Source organism: Symphalangus syndactylus, chromosome 5, assembly GCF_028878055.3.
Source record: "Symphalangus syndactylus isolate Jambi chromosome 5, NHGRI_mSymSyn1-v2.1_pri, whole genome shotgun sequence".
Classification (NCBI taxonomy): domain Eukaryota; kingdom Metazoa; phylum Chordata; class Mammalia; order Primates; family Hylobatidae; genus Symphalangus; species Symphalangus syndactylus.
The window spans coordinates 116,304,896-116,320,540 of NC_072427.2; the positions used below are offsets into that span (position 1 = coordinate 116,304,896).

At 37.8% G+C, this 15,645-nt stretch overlaps 1 protein-coding gene across 15 annotated transcripts in view; it reads right to left on the bottom strand.

Moving 5' to 3' along the window:
* TEX9 (testis expressed 9) overlaps positions 1 to 15,645 on the bottom strand; it is a 190,118-nt gene that overhangs the window by 18,304 nt on the left and 156,169 nt on the right. For 14 of the 15 annotated variants that reach the window (XM_063639430.1, XM_063639424.1, XM_055279278.2 and 11 more), the window contains one exon: positions 3,305 to 3,439. The exons of the other annotated variant lie outside the window; for it this stretch is intronic. In XM_063639430.1, coding sequence (XP_063495500.1) covers positions 3,305 to 3,439 — 135 coding nt within the window. The remainder of the gene's footprint in view (positions 1 to 3,304; positions 3,440 to 15,645) is intronic. 15 annotated transcript variants of the gene reach the window in all.

Here is a 15,645-nt window from a genome sequence, read left to right on the forward strand (position 1 = left end):
GGGGACTGTTGTGCAGTGGGGGGAAGGGGGAGGGATGGCATTAGGAGATATACCTAATGCTAAAAGACAAGTTAATGGGTGCAGCACACCAACATGGCACATGGATACGTATGTAACCTGCACATTGTGCACATGTACCCTAAAACTTAAAGTATAATAATAATAATAAAAATAATAATAATAATAATAAATTCTGACTCTACCATTAAAAAAAAAAACTCTGTAATCACTATGCCACATATTTGCCTCTCAAACATGTTAGAGGATGTATCAAGGTCACTTTCAGTCTATTCCTGTTAAGTGTTACTAACTTAATCCAAAATGTATTATCTGTATATATAATGAAAGTGGTTTCTAATTTCATTATCCAAGTCATTGTTAAATTATTAAATATTGTTTTAATTATTAAATAGAGTCCAATGGATTATCACTTATTACCCTTTCAGGTCAATACAGAACCAAAAAGTAACCAATATTTATAGAATGTACAAAGGGCTTTCATGAACATTGGTATTTGAACTTTCATTTATTCAACAGATATGTAAGGCACTGAATAATTCTATGCCACGCATTGGCTAGGCACTGGAGTTATGGTGATCCTTACAATAATTTACCTGGGACCTTGTTAAAACTGCAAATTCTCAGGCTTCACTCCAGACCTGTTAAATCAGAAATTCTGGGGATGGGACCCAGTCTGATTTAACAAGCCCTCCCAGAGATTCTGATACGTGCTCAAGTTTGAGAACCACTGCCCTGTAAAATAGACCCTTACTTTATATATTAGAAAACTGAGGTTCAGAGAAGAATAAAAGACTTGAGATACAAAAGATACTTTTTTTAAACAACTTTTTTTAATTTTACTTTAAGTTTTAGGGTACATGTACACAATGTGCAGGTTTGTTTCATATGTATCCATGTGCCATGTTGGTGTGCTGCACCCATTAACTCGTCATTTAGCATTAGATGTATCTCCTAATGCTATCCCACCCCCTCCCCCCACCCCAGAACAGTCCCCGGGGTGTGATGTTCCCCTTCCTGTGTCCATGTGTTCTCATTGTTCAATTCCCACCTATGAGTGAGAACGTGCAGTGTTTGGTTTTTTGACCTTGCGATAGTTTACTGAGAATGATGATTTCCAGTTTCATCCATGTCCCTACAAAGGACATGAACTCATCATTTTTTATGGCTGCATAGTATTCCATGGTGTATATGTGCCACATTTTCTTAATCCAGTCTATCATTGTTGGACATTTGGGTTGGTTCCAAGTCTTTGCTATTGTGAATAGTGCCGCAATAAACATACGTGTCCATGTGTCTTTATAGCAGCATGATTTATAGTCCTTTGGGTATACACCCAGTAATGGGATGGCTGGGTCGTATTTCTAGTTCTGGATCCCTGAGGAATCGCCACACTGACTTCCACAATGGTTGAACTAGTTTACAGTCCCACCAACAGTGTAAAAGTGTTCCTATTTCTCCACATCCTCTCCAGCACCTGTTGTTTCCTGAGTTTTTAATGATGGCCATTCTAACTGGTGTGAGATGGTATCTCATTGTGGTTTTGATTTGCATTTCTCTGATGGCCAGTGATGATGAGCCTTTTTTCATGTGTTTTTTGGCTGCATAAATGTCTTCTTTTGAGAAGTGTCTGTTCATGTCCTTTGCCCACTTTTTGATGGGGTTGTTTTTTTCTTGTAAATTTGTTTGACTTCATTGTAGATGCTGGATATTAGCCCTTTGTCAGATGAGTAGGTTGCAAAAATTTTCTCCCATTTTGTAGGTTGCCTGTTCACTCTGATGGTAGTTTCTTTTGCTGTGCAGAAGCTCTTTAGTTTAATTAGATCCCATTTCTCAATTTTGGCTTTTGTTGCCACTGCTTTTGGTGTTTCAGACATGAAGTCCTTGCCCATGCCTATGTCCTGAATGGTAATGCCTAGGTTTTCTTCTAGGGTTTTTATGGTTTTAGGTCTAACGTGTAAGTCTTTAATCCATCTTGAATTAATTTTTGTATAAGGTGTAAGGAAGGGATCCAGTTTCAGCTTTCTACATATGGCTAGCCAGTTTTCCCAGCACCATTTATTAAATAGGGAATCCTTTCCCCATTGCTTGTTTTTGTCAGGTTTGTCAAAGATCAGATAGTTGGAGATATGCGGCGTTATTTCTGAGGGCTCTGTTCTGTTCCATTGGCCTATATCTCTGTTTTGGTACCAGTACCATGCTCTTTTGGTTACTGTAGCCTTGTAGTATAGTTTGAAGTCAGGTAGCGTGATGCCTCCAGCTTTGTTCTTTTGGCTGAGGATTGACTTGGCGATGCGGGCTCTTTTTTGGTTCCATATGAACTTTAAAGTAGTTTTTTCCAATTCTGTGGAGAAAGTCATTGGTAGCTTGATGGGGATGGCATTGAATCTATACATTACCTTGGGCAGTATGGCCATTTTCACGATAGTGATTCTTCCAACCCATGAGCATGGAATGTTCTTCCATTTGTTTGTATCCTCTTTTGTTTCATTGAGCAGTGGTTTGTAGTTCTCCTTGAAGAGGTCCTTCACATCCCTTGTAAGTTGGATTCCTAGGTATTTTATTCTCTTTGAAGCAATTGTTAATGGGAGTTCACTCATGATTTGGCTCTCTGTCTGTTATTGGTGTATAAGAATGCTTGTGATATTTGTACATTGATTTTGTATCCTGAGACTTTGCTGAAGTTGCTCATCAGCTTAAGGAGATTTTGGGCTGAGACAATGGGGTTTTCTAGATATACAATCATGTCATCTGCAAACAGGGACAATTTGACTTCCTCTTTTCCTAATTGAATACCCTTTATTTCCTTCTCCTGCCTAATTGCCCTGGCCAGAACTTCCAACACTATGTTGAATAGGAGTGGTGAGAGAGGGCATCACTGTCTTGTGCCAGTTTTCAAAGGGAATGCTTCCAGTTTTTGCCCATTCAGTATGATATTGGCTGTGGGTTTGTCATAGATAGCTCTTATTATTTTGAGATACATCCCATCAATACCTAATTTATTGAGAGTTTAGCTTAGAAAAGTGTCTGACATATAATATGGGCACCTGATAAAACTGGTTGAAGAAATCCATCTTCCAAAGAGTTGTGCCATCACCCAATAATGGCGATAGACAAGCATACATCCTAACATGTTAGAAATGTGTATACTGCTAATGAATATATTTCTTCTGAAAAATGTTCAGCATGACATCAAGAATTATAATTTAAGTATTGTTTTTGACATGTTCATAAAAGAAGTTGTTACCAAAAGGGATCACTAAAAAGTTATTCAATTTTTCCATACCTTGTTATTTTGCCTTAATTTACTTAACTCCAGTTTATACTTTACTGCTTCTTCTAGAGCTCTATTCAAGCGAACCTCTGTGGCACTTTGACTACTTGCAGCCTGTTTTTGCAGTCTTCTTTTATTTTCTAATTCCTGTATAGTAAAAAAGATTATAGAACATTTATAAATATGTCATAGGTTCCCCCTTTATCATTTTGTAGTATCTTCCATATCCATATTCCTTGCTTTCTCTCAAACTTTACACACACACACACACACACACACACACACAAACACAGGCTTGGGGCTAGAGGCTGAACACTAAGTGTTAGAGGTCTCAAGGAATTCTTGCCCCAAATTGGTATTAGAGAAATATATCCTAAAAAATGTAGTTGTGAACTGGGCTTTCAAATTACTTTTTGTTTGGGATTTTGTCTCTCTTTATTGACTCAAGGCACAGTATACCTGTCCTCTATTTTATAAACAACTCATTATAACTGTATTTCTTCTTTTGGGAACCTCCCAAAAAGACCAATCTTAAGAGAAACTCTCCACTGTTTTTCTGTATATCTGACAAAGTAAATCATTTAAGAATATATTCATTAAATGCGGCCGGGCGCGGTGGCTCACGCTTGTAATCCCAGCACTTTGGGAGGCCGAGGCGGGCGGATCACGAGGTCAGGAGATCGAGACCACGGTGAAACCCCGTCTCTACTAAAAATACAAAAAATTAGCCGGGCGTGGTGGCAGGCGCCTGTAGTCCCAGCTACTCGGAGAGGCTGAGGCAGGAGAATGGTGTGAACCCGGGAGGCGGAGCTTACAGTGAGCTGAGATTGCGCCACTGCACTCCAGCCTGGGCGACAGAGCGAGACTCCGTCTCAAAAAAAAGAAAAAAAAAAAAAAGAATATATTCATTAAATGCACAACATTCTATATAGCCCTATAGGAAAATCCCAATTCTGAGTACAAACAACAGACCTTATAGATTATTTTCCACATCCTGGGGCAAGTTTAGTCTTATATTTCTGCAAACATCCTACGATATTCTGTTGCAGAGAGTCAACAGGCCAACACCTGAAGAAACATGAACGTAGAGGATAAACTCTGAACTCCACCATAATCTTTCCCCTGTCAACCAGCCTTATCTCCTGCCAAAGATGTTACTTTCAGTAATACCAGCAGTAATTGGATCTCTCCCAAACAGCCATGGTGTTTCCTGCCTCAGTCTTTGCCTGTGCTCTTCCTCCTGCCCTGATCTCTGCTGCCCACTCATTTTCACATAGCTAGCACCTACTGACTCAGCTAGGTTTGTACTCTAGGGCCTTAGCTCTCCCAGGACATATTTCCTTTCTAATCCTTATTATCCACCCAGATTATATTAAGTACCCTCTTCAAAGCTTGTATAGCACCTTGAGACACATTTATCATCATATCTGCTGTGTGGTACTGAAACTATCCCTTAACTTTATTTCTCCCACTATAGTTTAAGCTCGTTGAAAAAAAGAACGGTCTTAATTTCTGTATACTCAGCACTTCAGTGGGATATAAAAGACACTAACACACATGTTAGTTAAACTGAACTTATTTTGTAATACTAAACCCACTCTTCTTTATATCCCCTATAAAGTAAGGCCTAGTCCAGAGTCTTACTAAATAAATTGAGCAGATACTCAATAAATATTATAGAGTTGAAATGATGAAGTTAAAAATACAGTTGTCTATATTCTTTTATAATTTTTTCCTGGCTATATCACTACATTTTATTTAAAAACTGGTCTCCCTGGCTCTGAGTAATTAAGGGGAAAAACAAAACAAAACACATGCTGCTCTTTATGTAGGTTTCTAAACAAATCAAACTGTGTATGGATACCATCTGCTATCACAGCCTTCTTCACAGCTTTGTGGGTGGTAGCTACAGGAAGAGCTAGCTTGATTTATCTCACTGTTCACATAGAAAAAGCAAAGATTCTCATTAGCTACAAAGTCCACATTTCTTGCTGCCTCATTTCAGTCTTCCTTCTTAAGAATATAGAAGTGAATCTTTCCCCTCTTGCCTGCTGATGACTTTGTAACCTATTTCACAGAAAAATGAAAACCATCCTGTACCACATGATGTCCCCTATCCCTGAATCAATACTGCCCTCTTCTTGGGAGGTGTGGGGAAAAAATGATAGCCACAAGAATAGTAAAGTAGGAAATAAAGTTTTTCTATATGAGTAAATCCACTAAACAAATTTCTACTGTTATAAAAATTTAAGGAGTTACATGTTGCTAGACAAAAATTTCACGAAAAATCTGAAGTCCTGAGTTGCACATTAGGTTTTTTTAAAAAAAAAAAAACCTAAGAAAATCAAATTTAACATTAAAATTCAAATACTGTGAGCTTCAAGAGGAAATGATGTACCACTCTCTCATGATTATTAAAGCATTCATAAAAGGCACTGGGGGAGAGTAAGAAAAGAGAGCGGCATGCATCAGCCACAGCAGAAGACAAAATGTAGTAAATGCTCTGGGAATAACACGAAGCACCGCAGAAATTCAGGTAAGAAATAATCAGATGTGGATAAATAATCAGATAAGGTTTCAGAAACAAGTGGCTAAGGTAGAAAAGAATGGACTTGGAGTCAGAAAACCTGCCAGCTGTGGTAGACTCATTTCCATATCTGAAATTGTAAGTAATATTATCTATACCTAATAGGTTTCATTCATTTATTCAACACATTTATCAAGCACTTACTACATGCAGGATACTATTCTATATGATGGGCACACAAATTAACCAAAGTTCCTCCTCTCATTACGTTTGCATTCTAGAGGAAGAGACAGAAGATGAACACATATATACACATACACATATGTAATATCTGGTAGTGTTAAGGACTATCAAGAAAAAAAGGGTAAAGGAACAGAACAATGAGGGAAGGGTAAAACTATTTAAAATAAAGTGGTCAGGGAAGTCTTCCAAATGAAGTGAGGTAATGATTTAAGTAAAAATCTTGGGGAGGCCAGGCACGGTGGCTCACGCCTGTAGTCCTAGCACTTTGGGAGGCCAATGTGGGAAGATGAACCCAGGAGTTCGAGACCAGTCTAGGCAACATAGGGAGCCTTTGTCTCTACAAAAAAATTTAAAAATTAGCTGGACATTGTGGCATATGTATGTGGTCCTAGCTGCTTGGAAGGCTGAGGCAGAAGGATTGCTTGAGCTGAGGAGGCCAAGGCTATAGTAAGCCATGATTGCACCACTCTACTCCAGCCTGAGCAACAGAGTGAGATCCTCTCTCTAAAAAAATAAAATAATCAAATAAAGATCTTGGGAAAGAATTCCAGATAATAAGAACAATGAAGACAAAGATCCTGTAGTAGGAATGCACTTTATATATTCAAAAATCACCTAGAAGGTCAGTGTGGTTTCAGCCGAGTGACATAGGCACAGTGTTAGGTTTTGATAAGAGAAGTGGGCAGGACAAGCCTAGGTGAACCTTGTAAGCTTTACTTATAAATCTGGATTTTATTCTGAGTGACATGGGAAGCCTTTGGAGGATTTTAAATGTGTATGCATATGTGTATGTGTGTGATGATCTGACTTAATTTTTTTTTTTTTTCCTGAGACGGAGTCTTGCCCTGTGGCTCAGGCTGGAGTGCAGTGGTGCAGTCTCGGCTCACTGCAAGCTCCGCCTTCCGGGTTCACGCCATTCTCCTGCCTCAGCCTCCCGAGTAGCTGGGACTACAGGCACCCACCACCACGCCGGCTAATTTTTTTCTATTTTTAGTAGAGATGGGGTTTCACCATGTTAGCCAGGATGGTCTCAATCTCCTGACCTTGTGATCTGCCCGCCTTGGCATCCCAAAGTACTGGGATTACAAGTGTAAGCCACTGTGCCCGGCTCTGACTTAAATTTTATGAGGATTACTCGGGCCACTGTGGTATTGCCAATCTAGGAGGTTATTATAATAGTTTAAATAAAAGACAGTGGCTTGGGCTTGGGTAGACGTAATGAATGTTTTGAGAAGTGGTTTATTCTATGTATTTTGAAGACAGAATTGACAGGACTTGTTGGTGAGCTGGATCTGGATATAGGAAAACAGATCAAGATGACTCTTCAATTTTAGACTGAACAATTGGGTGATGCCTTTTACTAAGAGAGGGAGAAGGAAGAGAAGCAGGTTTGCTGAGGGCAGGGAAGCAAGAGCTTCCTTTAGGACATGTGAAGTTTAACACAATAGTGATATCAAGTGGGCAGAAAGGAAGAGGTAAGGGCAAGACATAGAAATGTGAGGATGATCAACGTATATACAGATGGTATATAAAGCCATGCAACTGGATGAGATCATCTAAGGATTAGATATAGACAGAGAAGAGACTTGGGCACTCTACTACGTAAGGCCAGGAAAATGAGGGAGAATCATGATTGTGGTGCTCCAGAAGCCAAATTAATAGTGTTTCAAGGAAGGATTAATCAACTATTTCAAATATTGCTGAGATATAAATTCAAGTGAGGAATAACTGACCAAGTACAATGGACCACAACTACAATGTGGATTATTGGTGACCTTTTTAAGATAGTTTCAATGGCAGGGTAGAGATGGAAGCCTAAGCAAAGTATTTTCAGGAGAAAATGGCACATGAGGTATAGAGACACTGAGTATAAACAATTTTGGGAAGCTTCACTATAAAGGGGAGCAATGATATAGGACTGGAGGTAGATGTAAGATCTAAAGAAGTTTTAAAATAAATATATGAATGATTCTATGAAATGTCTGTACACTAATGAGTATAATCTGATAAGAGTAAATTTGATTTTACAAGAGGAAGGACAATTGCCAGTGCAAAGTCCTTGGGTAGAAGAGAGTATATGGAATCCAGTGCACAAGTGCAGGGGTCAGCTTTAGACAGAAGAGGTACTAATTCACTGTAACTGGAGTGGGGAGTGGTATAGAGGCAGCGAGGTTGTAAATTTAGTGAAAGGATGATAAAGTTATCTTTTGATTCTGTTTCCTTAATGAAAAAGGAAGCAAAGTCATGAGCCAAGAAGAAGGAGGTTGGAAGGGGTGTTGGAAAGTTGAGGAAAAAAGACCAACTGTTTAATAATCATCTCCAAAAGTGGGAGACGGAATTGACTTCTCAGAAAGTGAGGGTAGAAAATGCATTATACCTGAGATTTGTAAATACATTTAAAGTAGGACTGATTAAGAATAAATGACAGACAAATTATCAGTATCAGAAATGAAAGAGGGGCCATTATTACACATCATACAGGTATTATAAATATAATAAACATAATAAAAAATATTATGGAAAAATTTATGTCAGTAAATCTGACTTAGATGAAGTGGACAAATACCACGAAAAACATAAATTAGCAAAGCTGACTCAAATAGTAGCAGAAAATCAGAATAGACTTGTATCCACTAAATAAACTGAATTGGTAATTGAAATCCTTCCAAAAGAAAACTCCAGTGCACATGGCTTTCCTAATGAATTATATCAAATGTATATACCAATATAACAGAATAGTTCAAAGAAGACCCATACATAAATACAGCCAATTCATTTCCTTCACTAGTGCCATGGTAAGCAAATGGGGAAAGAACTGTATTATCCATATGGAAAAAAGTGAACCCTGACCCTATCACACACAAAATGAACTTGAAATAGATTACAGGTCAATTTATATATGATTTTGAGATACACACACACACACACACACACACACTAACACTTCTAGAAGAAATCAGGAGAAAACTCTCATGACTTTGGAGTGGATAAAGATTTCTTGGACAGAATGGGAAAAAAAGCACAAACCACAAGAAAGTAATATTTTGGGTAAAAAAGCAAAAGTCACAAAAAAATAATATTTTGTAATTCATCAAAATTTAAAACTGCTATCTTTTGAAACACACTGTTGAGAAAATAAAGCCAAGTCAGATTGAGAGAAACTATTCAAAATATATATTCTTCTAATAAAGGAATTACACAGGGAAACAAAGAATTTGCAACTTAGTATTTTTGAATGGGCAAAAAATTTGAACAAATACATCACAAAAGAGGATATATGAATGGCCAATAAACACATGAAAAGATGTTCAATATCCATAGTTATAAAGGAAATACAAATTAAACCACAATGAGATACTACTTCTCCTCTAGAATGGCTAAAATAAAAAGATAATAATCCCAAGTGTTGGTGATGATACAGAGTAACTCTAATTCTCCTATATTGCTAGTGGGAATGTAAAATGGTACAATCACTGTGGAACACAGTTTAGCAGTTTCTTAAAAAGTTAAGCATACACTTTCCATAAAATTCACAAATTACACTCCTAAGTATTTGGTATACACAGAAACATGTGTTCACACAGAATACTTGTACACGGAAATTCACTCTGGATTTTTAATAGCCCACACTAGAAAAAAACTGAATGTCACATCAACTGGTGATCAGATAAACAAAATATGGCATGTCCATAAATAATATGGAGCAATACAAGGAAATGAACCACACAACATGTAAAACATTGATGAACCTTAAAAATGTTATGCTGAAGAAAAACAGCCAGATATACAAAAGTCCATATTCATGATTTGTATGAAATTTTAGAAAAAGGAAAATCTAATTTGTAGTGAAAAAATATAGCTCAGTGCCTGCCTGGTGCCATGGTTAGAGGTTGGAGATTTATGGGGCAGAAGTACAAAGGATATTCTGGGAGGGTAATATAAATTTTCGTTATCTTGATGATGGTAGTAGTTATGAGAGAATATTAATTTATGAAAACTTATTGAATTATAAGCTAAAAACAAGTATGTTTTATTGTATTTGTTATTATTCAACAAAGTTGATTTTAAAGAAATCACTAACAGAAAAACAAAATCCAATGCTGAAATAAAATGCTTTCTGTTTTTGTATTTTAGAAAACTCCATCTGTTAGCATTAGCAGCTTAAGTTACACGTAATAATTTTAAAAATGCTTGGCTTTTGCAGATTTATAAAAGGAAGTCCATCAAACTCAAGCTCTGGCATTTCTGTGAACTGTACACTGAGATTTGTTTGTATAGAGATATAAAATGAGACTTAGCAGAGAATGATTCAATCTTGAGTTCTCATGGCTACATAACCCATGAGAATTATACTTATCTGGTGGGGTAGATAGGGATGCAAACTGGAAAGTTCAGATCTAATGGAAGCTTTTATAAAAGCCTTCAGATAGCCAATATATCATAACTGCTTAGTACATTCATTGTGAACTAGAAGTTTCAAGTATTAAACTCTTAAACAGTGATAAGATTTTGGAATAGATGGTACTTACGTTCATTTAATTTTGGGGGATTCGGGAATGACATAATTTGTTGAAAAAACACAGACTTTGGTGTCACAGTTTGAATCCTATTCTGCCACTACCTATATATAACCTTGGGTAATTTGCTTAACCATCAAACTCAGTTTTTTTTTTTTTTTTTTTTTTGAGACGGAGTCTCACTCTGTCACCCAGGCTGGAGCGCAGTGGCAACATCTAGGCTCACTGCAAGCTCTGCCTCCCGGGTTCATGCCACGCCATTCTCCTGCCTCAGCCTCCCAAGTAGCTGAGAATATAGGCACCCGCCACCATGCCCGGCTTTTCTGTATTTTTTTTAAATTTTTTTATTAATATACTTTAAGTTCTAGGGTACATGTGCACAATGTGCAGGTTTGATACATAGGTATACATGTATCATGTTGATTTGCTGCACCCATCAACTCGTCATTTACATTAGGTATTTCTCCTAATGCAATCCCTCCCCCAGCTCCCTAGCCCCAGACAGGCCCTGGTGTGTGATGTTCCCACCCTGTGTCCAAGTGGTCTCACTGTTCAATTCCCACCTATGAGTGAGAACATGTGGTGTTTGGTTTTCTGTCCTTGTGATAGTTTGCTGAGAATGATGGTTTCCAGCTTCATCCATGTCCCTGCAAAGGGACATGGCTGCAGAGTATTCCATGGTGTATATGTGCCACATTTTCTTATTCCAGTCTATCATAGATGGACATTTGGGTTGGTTCCAAGTCTTTGCTATTGTGAATAGTGCCACAATAAACATACACGTGCATGTGTCTTTATAGTAGCATGATTTATAATCCTTTGGGTATATACCCAGTAATGGGATGGCTGGGTCAAATGGTATTTCTAGTTCTAGATCCTTGAGGAATCGCCACACTGTCTTCCACAATGGTTGAACTAATTTACACTCTGCCAACAGTGTAAAAGTGTTCCTGTTTCTCCACATCCTCTCCAACATCTGTTGTTTCCTGACTTTTTAATGATTGCCATTCTAACTGGTGTGAGATGGTATCTCATTGTGGTTTTGATTTGCATTTCTCTAATGACCAGTGATGATGAGTTTTTTTTCATGTTTGTTGACTGCATAAATGTCTTCTTTTGAGAAGTGTCTGTTCATCCTTTGCCCACTTTTTGATGGGGTTGATTTTCTTCTTGTAAATTTGTGTAAGTTCTTTATAGATTCTGTATATTAGCCCTTTGTCAGATGGGTAGATTGCAAAAATTTTCTCCCATTCTGTAGGGTGCCTGTTCACTCTGATGGTAGTTTCTTTTGTTGTGCAGAAGCTCTTTAATTAGATCCCATTTGTCTATTTTGGCTTTTGTTGCCATTGCTTTTGGTGTTTCAGTCATGAAGTCCTTGCCAATGTCTATGTCCTGAGTGGTAATGCCTAGGTTTTCTTCTAGGGATTTTATGGTTAATTTAATGGTTAATTTGCATTTAACATTTAAGTCTTTAATATTCCATCTTGAATTAATTTTCATATAAGGTGTAAGGAAGGGATCCAGTTTCAGCTTTCTACATATGGCTAGCCAGTTTTCCCAGCACCATTTATTAAATAGGGAATCCTTTCCCCATTTCTTGTTTTTGTCAGGTTTGTCAAAGATCAGATGGTTGTAGATGTATGGTGTTATTTTTGAGGCCTCTGTTCTGTTCCATTGGTCTATATCTCTGTTTTGGTACCAGTACCATGCTGTTTTTGTTACTGTAGCCTTGTAGGATAGTTTGAAGTCAGGTAGCGTGATGCCTCCAGCTTTGTTCTTTTGCCTTAGGATTGTCTTGGCAATGTGGGCTCTTTTTTGGTTCCATATGAACTTTAAAGTAGTTTCTTCCAATTCTGTGAAGAAAGTAATTGGTAGCTTGATGGGGATGGCATTGATTCTATAAATTACCTTGGGCAGTAAGGCTGTTTTCACAACATTAATTCTTCCTATCCATGAGTACAGAATGTCCTTGCATTTGTTTGTGTCCTCCTTTATTTCATTGAGCAGTGGTTTGCAGTTCTCCTTGAAGAGGTCCTTCACATCCCTTGTAAGTTGGATTCCTAGGTATTTTATTCTCTTTGTAGCAATTGTGAAAGGGAGTTCACTCATGATTTGGCTGTGTGTCTGTTATTGGTGTATAGGAATGCTTGTTATTTTTGCACATTGATTTTGTATCCTGAGACTTTGCTGAAGCTGCTAATCAGCTTAAGGAGATTTTGGGCTGAGACGATGGGGTTTTCTAAACATACAATTATGTCATCTGCAAACAGGGACAATTTGACTTCCTCTTTTCCTAACTGAGTACCCTTTATTGCTTTCTCTTGCCTGATGGCCCTGGCCAGAACTTCCAACACTATCTTGAATAGGAGTGGTGAGAGAGGGCATCCTTCTCTTGTGCCAGTTTTCAAATGGAATGCTTCCAGTTTTTGCCCATTTAGTATGAAATTGGCTGTGGGTTTGTCATAAATAGCTCTTATTATTTTGAGATATGTTCCATCAATACCTAGTTTATTGAGAGTTTTTAGCATGTAAGGCTGTTGAATTTTGTTGAAGGCCTTATCTGCATCTATTGAGATAATCATGTGGTTTTTGTCTTTGGTTCTGTTTATTTATTGATTTGTGTATGTTGAACCACCCTTGCCTCCCAGGGATGAAGCTGACTTGATTTTGTTCGATAAGCTTTTTGACGTGCTGCTGGATTCGGTTTGCCAGTATTTTATTGAGGATTTTTGCATCAATGTTCATCAAGGATATTGGTCTAAAATTCTTTTTCTTGTGTTTCTGCCAGGCTTTGGTATCAGGATGATGTTGGCCTCATAAAATGAGTTAGGGAGGATTCCCTCTTTTACTATTGATTGGAATAGTTTCAGAAGGAATGGTACCAGCTCCTCTTTGTACCTCTGGTAGAATTTGGCTGTGAATCCATCTGGTTCTGGATTCTTTTGGTTGGTAGGCTATTAATTATTGCCTCAATTTCAGAGCCTGTTACTGATCTATTCAGAAATTTAACTTCTTCCTGGTTTAGTGTTGGGAGGGTGTATGTGTCAAGGAATTTATCCATTTCTTCTAGATTTTCTAGTTTATTTGTATAGAGGTATTTATAGTATTCTCTGATGGTAGTTTGTATTTCTGTGGGATCCATGGTGATATCCTCTTTATCATTTTTTATTGCGTCTATTTGATTCTTCTCTATTTTCTTCTTTATTAGTCTTGCTAGCGGTCTACCAATTTTGTTGATAGACAAAATTCAAAAAGCCAGCTCCTGGATTCATTGATTTTTTGAAGAGTTTTTCGTATCTCTATCTCCTTCAGTTCTGCTCTGATCTTAGTTATTTCTTGCTTTCTGCTAGCTTTTGAATTTGTTTGCTCTTGCTTCTCTAGTTCTTTTAATTGTGATGTTAGGGTGTCAATTTTAGATCTTTCCTGCTTCCTCATGTGGGCATTTAGTGCTATAAATTTCCCTCTACACACTGCTTTAAGTGTGTCCCAGAGATTGTGGTATGTTGTGTCTTTGTTCTCATTGGTTTCAAAGAACATCTTTATTTCTGCCTTCATTTCATTATGTACCCAGTAGTCATTCAGGAGCAGGTTGTTCTGTTTTCATGTAGTTGTTTGGTTTTGAGTGAGTTTCTTAATCTTGAGTTCTATTTTGATTGCACTGTGGTCTGAGAGACAGTTTGTTGTGATTTCTGTTCTTTTACATTTGCTGACGAGTGCTTTACTTCCAATTTTGTGATCAATTTTAGAATAAGTGTGATGTGGTGCTGAGAAGAATGTATATTCTGTTGGGGTGGAGAGTTCTGTAGATATCTATTAGGTCTGCTTTGTGCAGAGCTGAGTTCTAGTCCTGGGTATCCTTGTTAACCTTCTGTCTCGTTGATCTAATACTGACAGTGGGATGTAAAAGTCTCCCATTATTATTGTGTGGGAGTCTAAGTCTCTTTGTAGGTGTCTAAGGACTTGCTTTATGAATCTGGGTGTTCCTGTACTGGGCACATACATATTTAGGATAGTTAGCTCTTCTTGTTGAATTGATCCCTTTACCATTATGTAATGGCCTTTTCTCTTGATCTTTGTTGGTTTAAAGTCTGTTTTATCAGAGACTAGGATTGCAACCCCTGCTTTTTTTTGCTTTCAATTTGTTTGATAGGTCTTCCTCCATCCCTTTATTTTGAGCCTGTATGTGTCTCTGCACATGAGATGGGTCGCCTGAATACAGCACACTGATGGGTCTTGACTCTTTATCCAATTTGCAAGTCTGTGTCTTTTAACTGGGGCATTTAGCCTATTTACATTTAAGGTTAATATTGTTATGTGTGAATCTGATCCTGTCATTATGATGTTAGCTGGTTATTTTGCCCATTAATTGATGCCGGTTCTTCATCTCATTGATGGTCTTTGCCATTTGGCCTGTTTTTCCAGTGGCTGGTACCGGTTGTTTCTTTCCATGTTTAATGCTTTCTTCAGGAGCTCTTGTAAGGCAGGCCTGGTGGTGAACAAAATCTCTCAGCATTTGCTTGTCTGTAAAGGATTTTATTTCTCATTCGCTTATGAAGCTTAGTTTGGCCAGATATGAAATTCTAGATTGAAAATTCTTTAAGAATGTTGAATATCGGTCCCCACTCTCTTCTGGTTTGTAGGCTTTCTGCCGAGAGATCTGCTGTTAGTCTGATGGGCTTCCCTTTGTGGGTAACCCGACCTTTCTCTCTGGCTGCCCTTAACATTTTTTCCTTCATTTCAACCTTGGTGAATCTGACAGTTATGCATCTTGGTGTTGCTCTTCTCAAGGAGTATCTTTGTGGTGTTCTCTGTATTTCCTGAATTTGAATGTTGTGCTGTCTTGCTAGGTTGGGGAAGTTCTCCTGGGAAATATCCTGAAGAGTGTTTTCCAACTTGGTTCCATTCTCCCCATCACTTTCAGGTACACTAATCAAATGTAGATTTGGTCTCTTGACATAGTCCCGTTTTTCTTGAAGGCTTTGTTCATTTCTTTTTACTCTTTTTTCTGTAAACTTGTCTTCTCACTTTATTTCATTAATTAGATCTTCAATCCCTGATACCCTTTC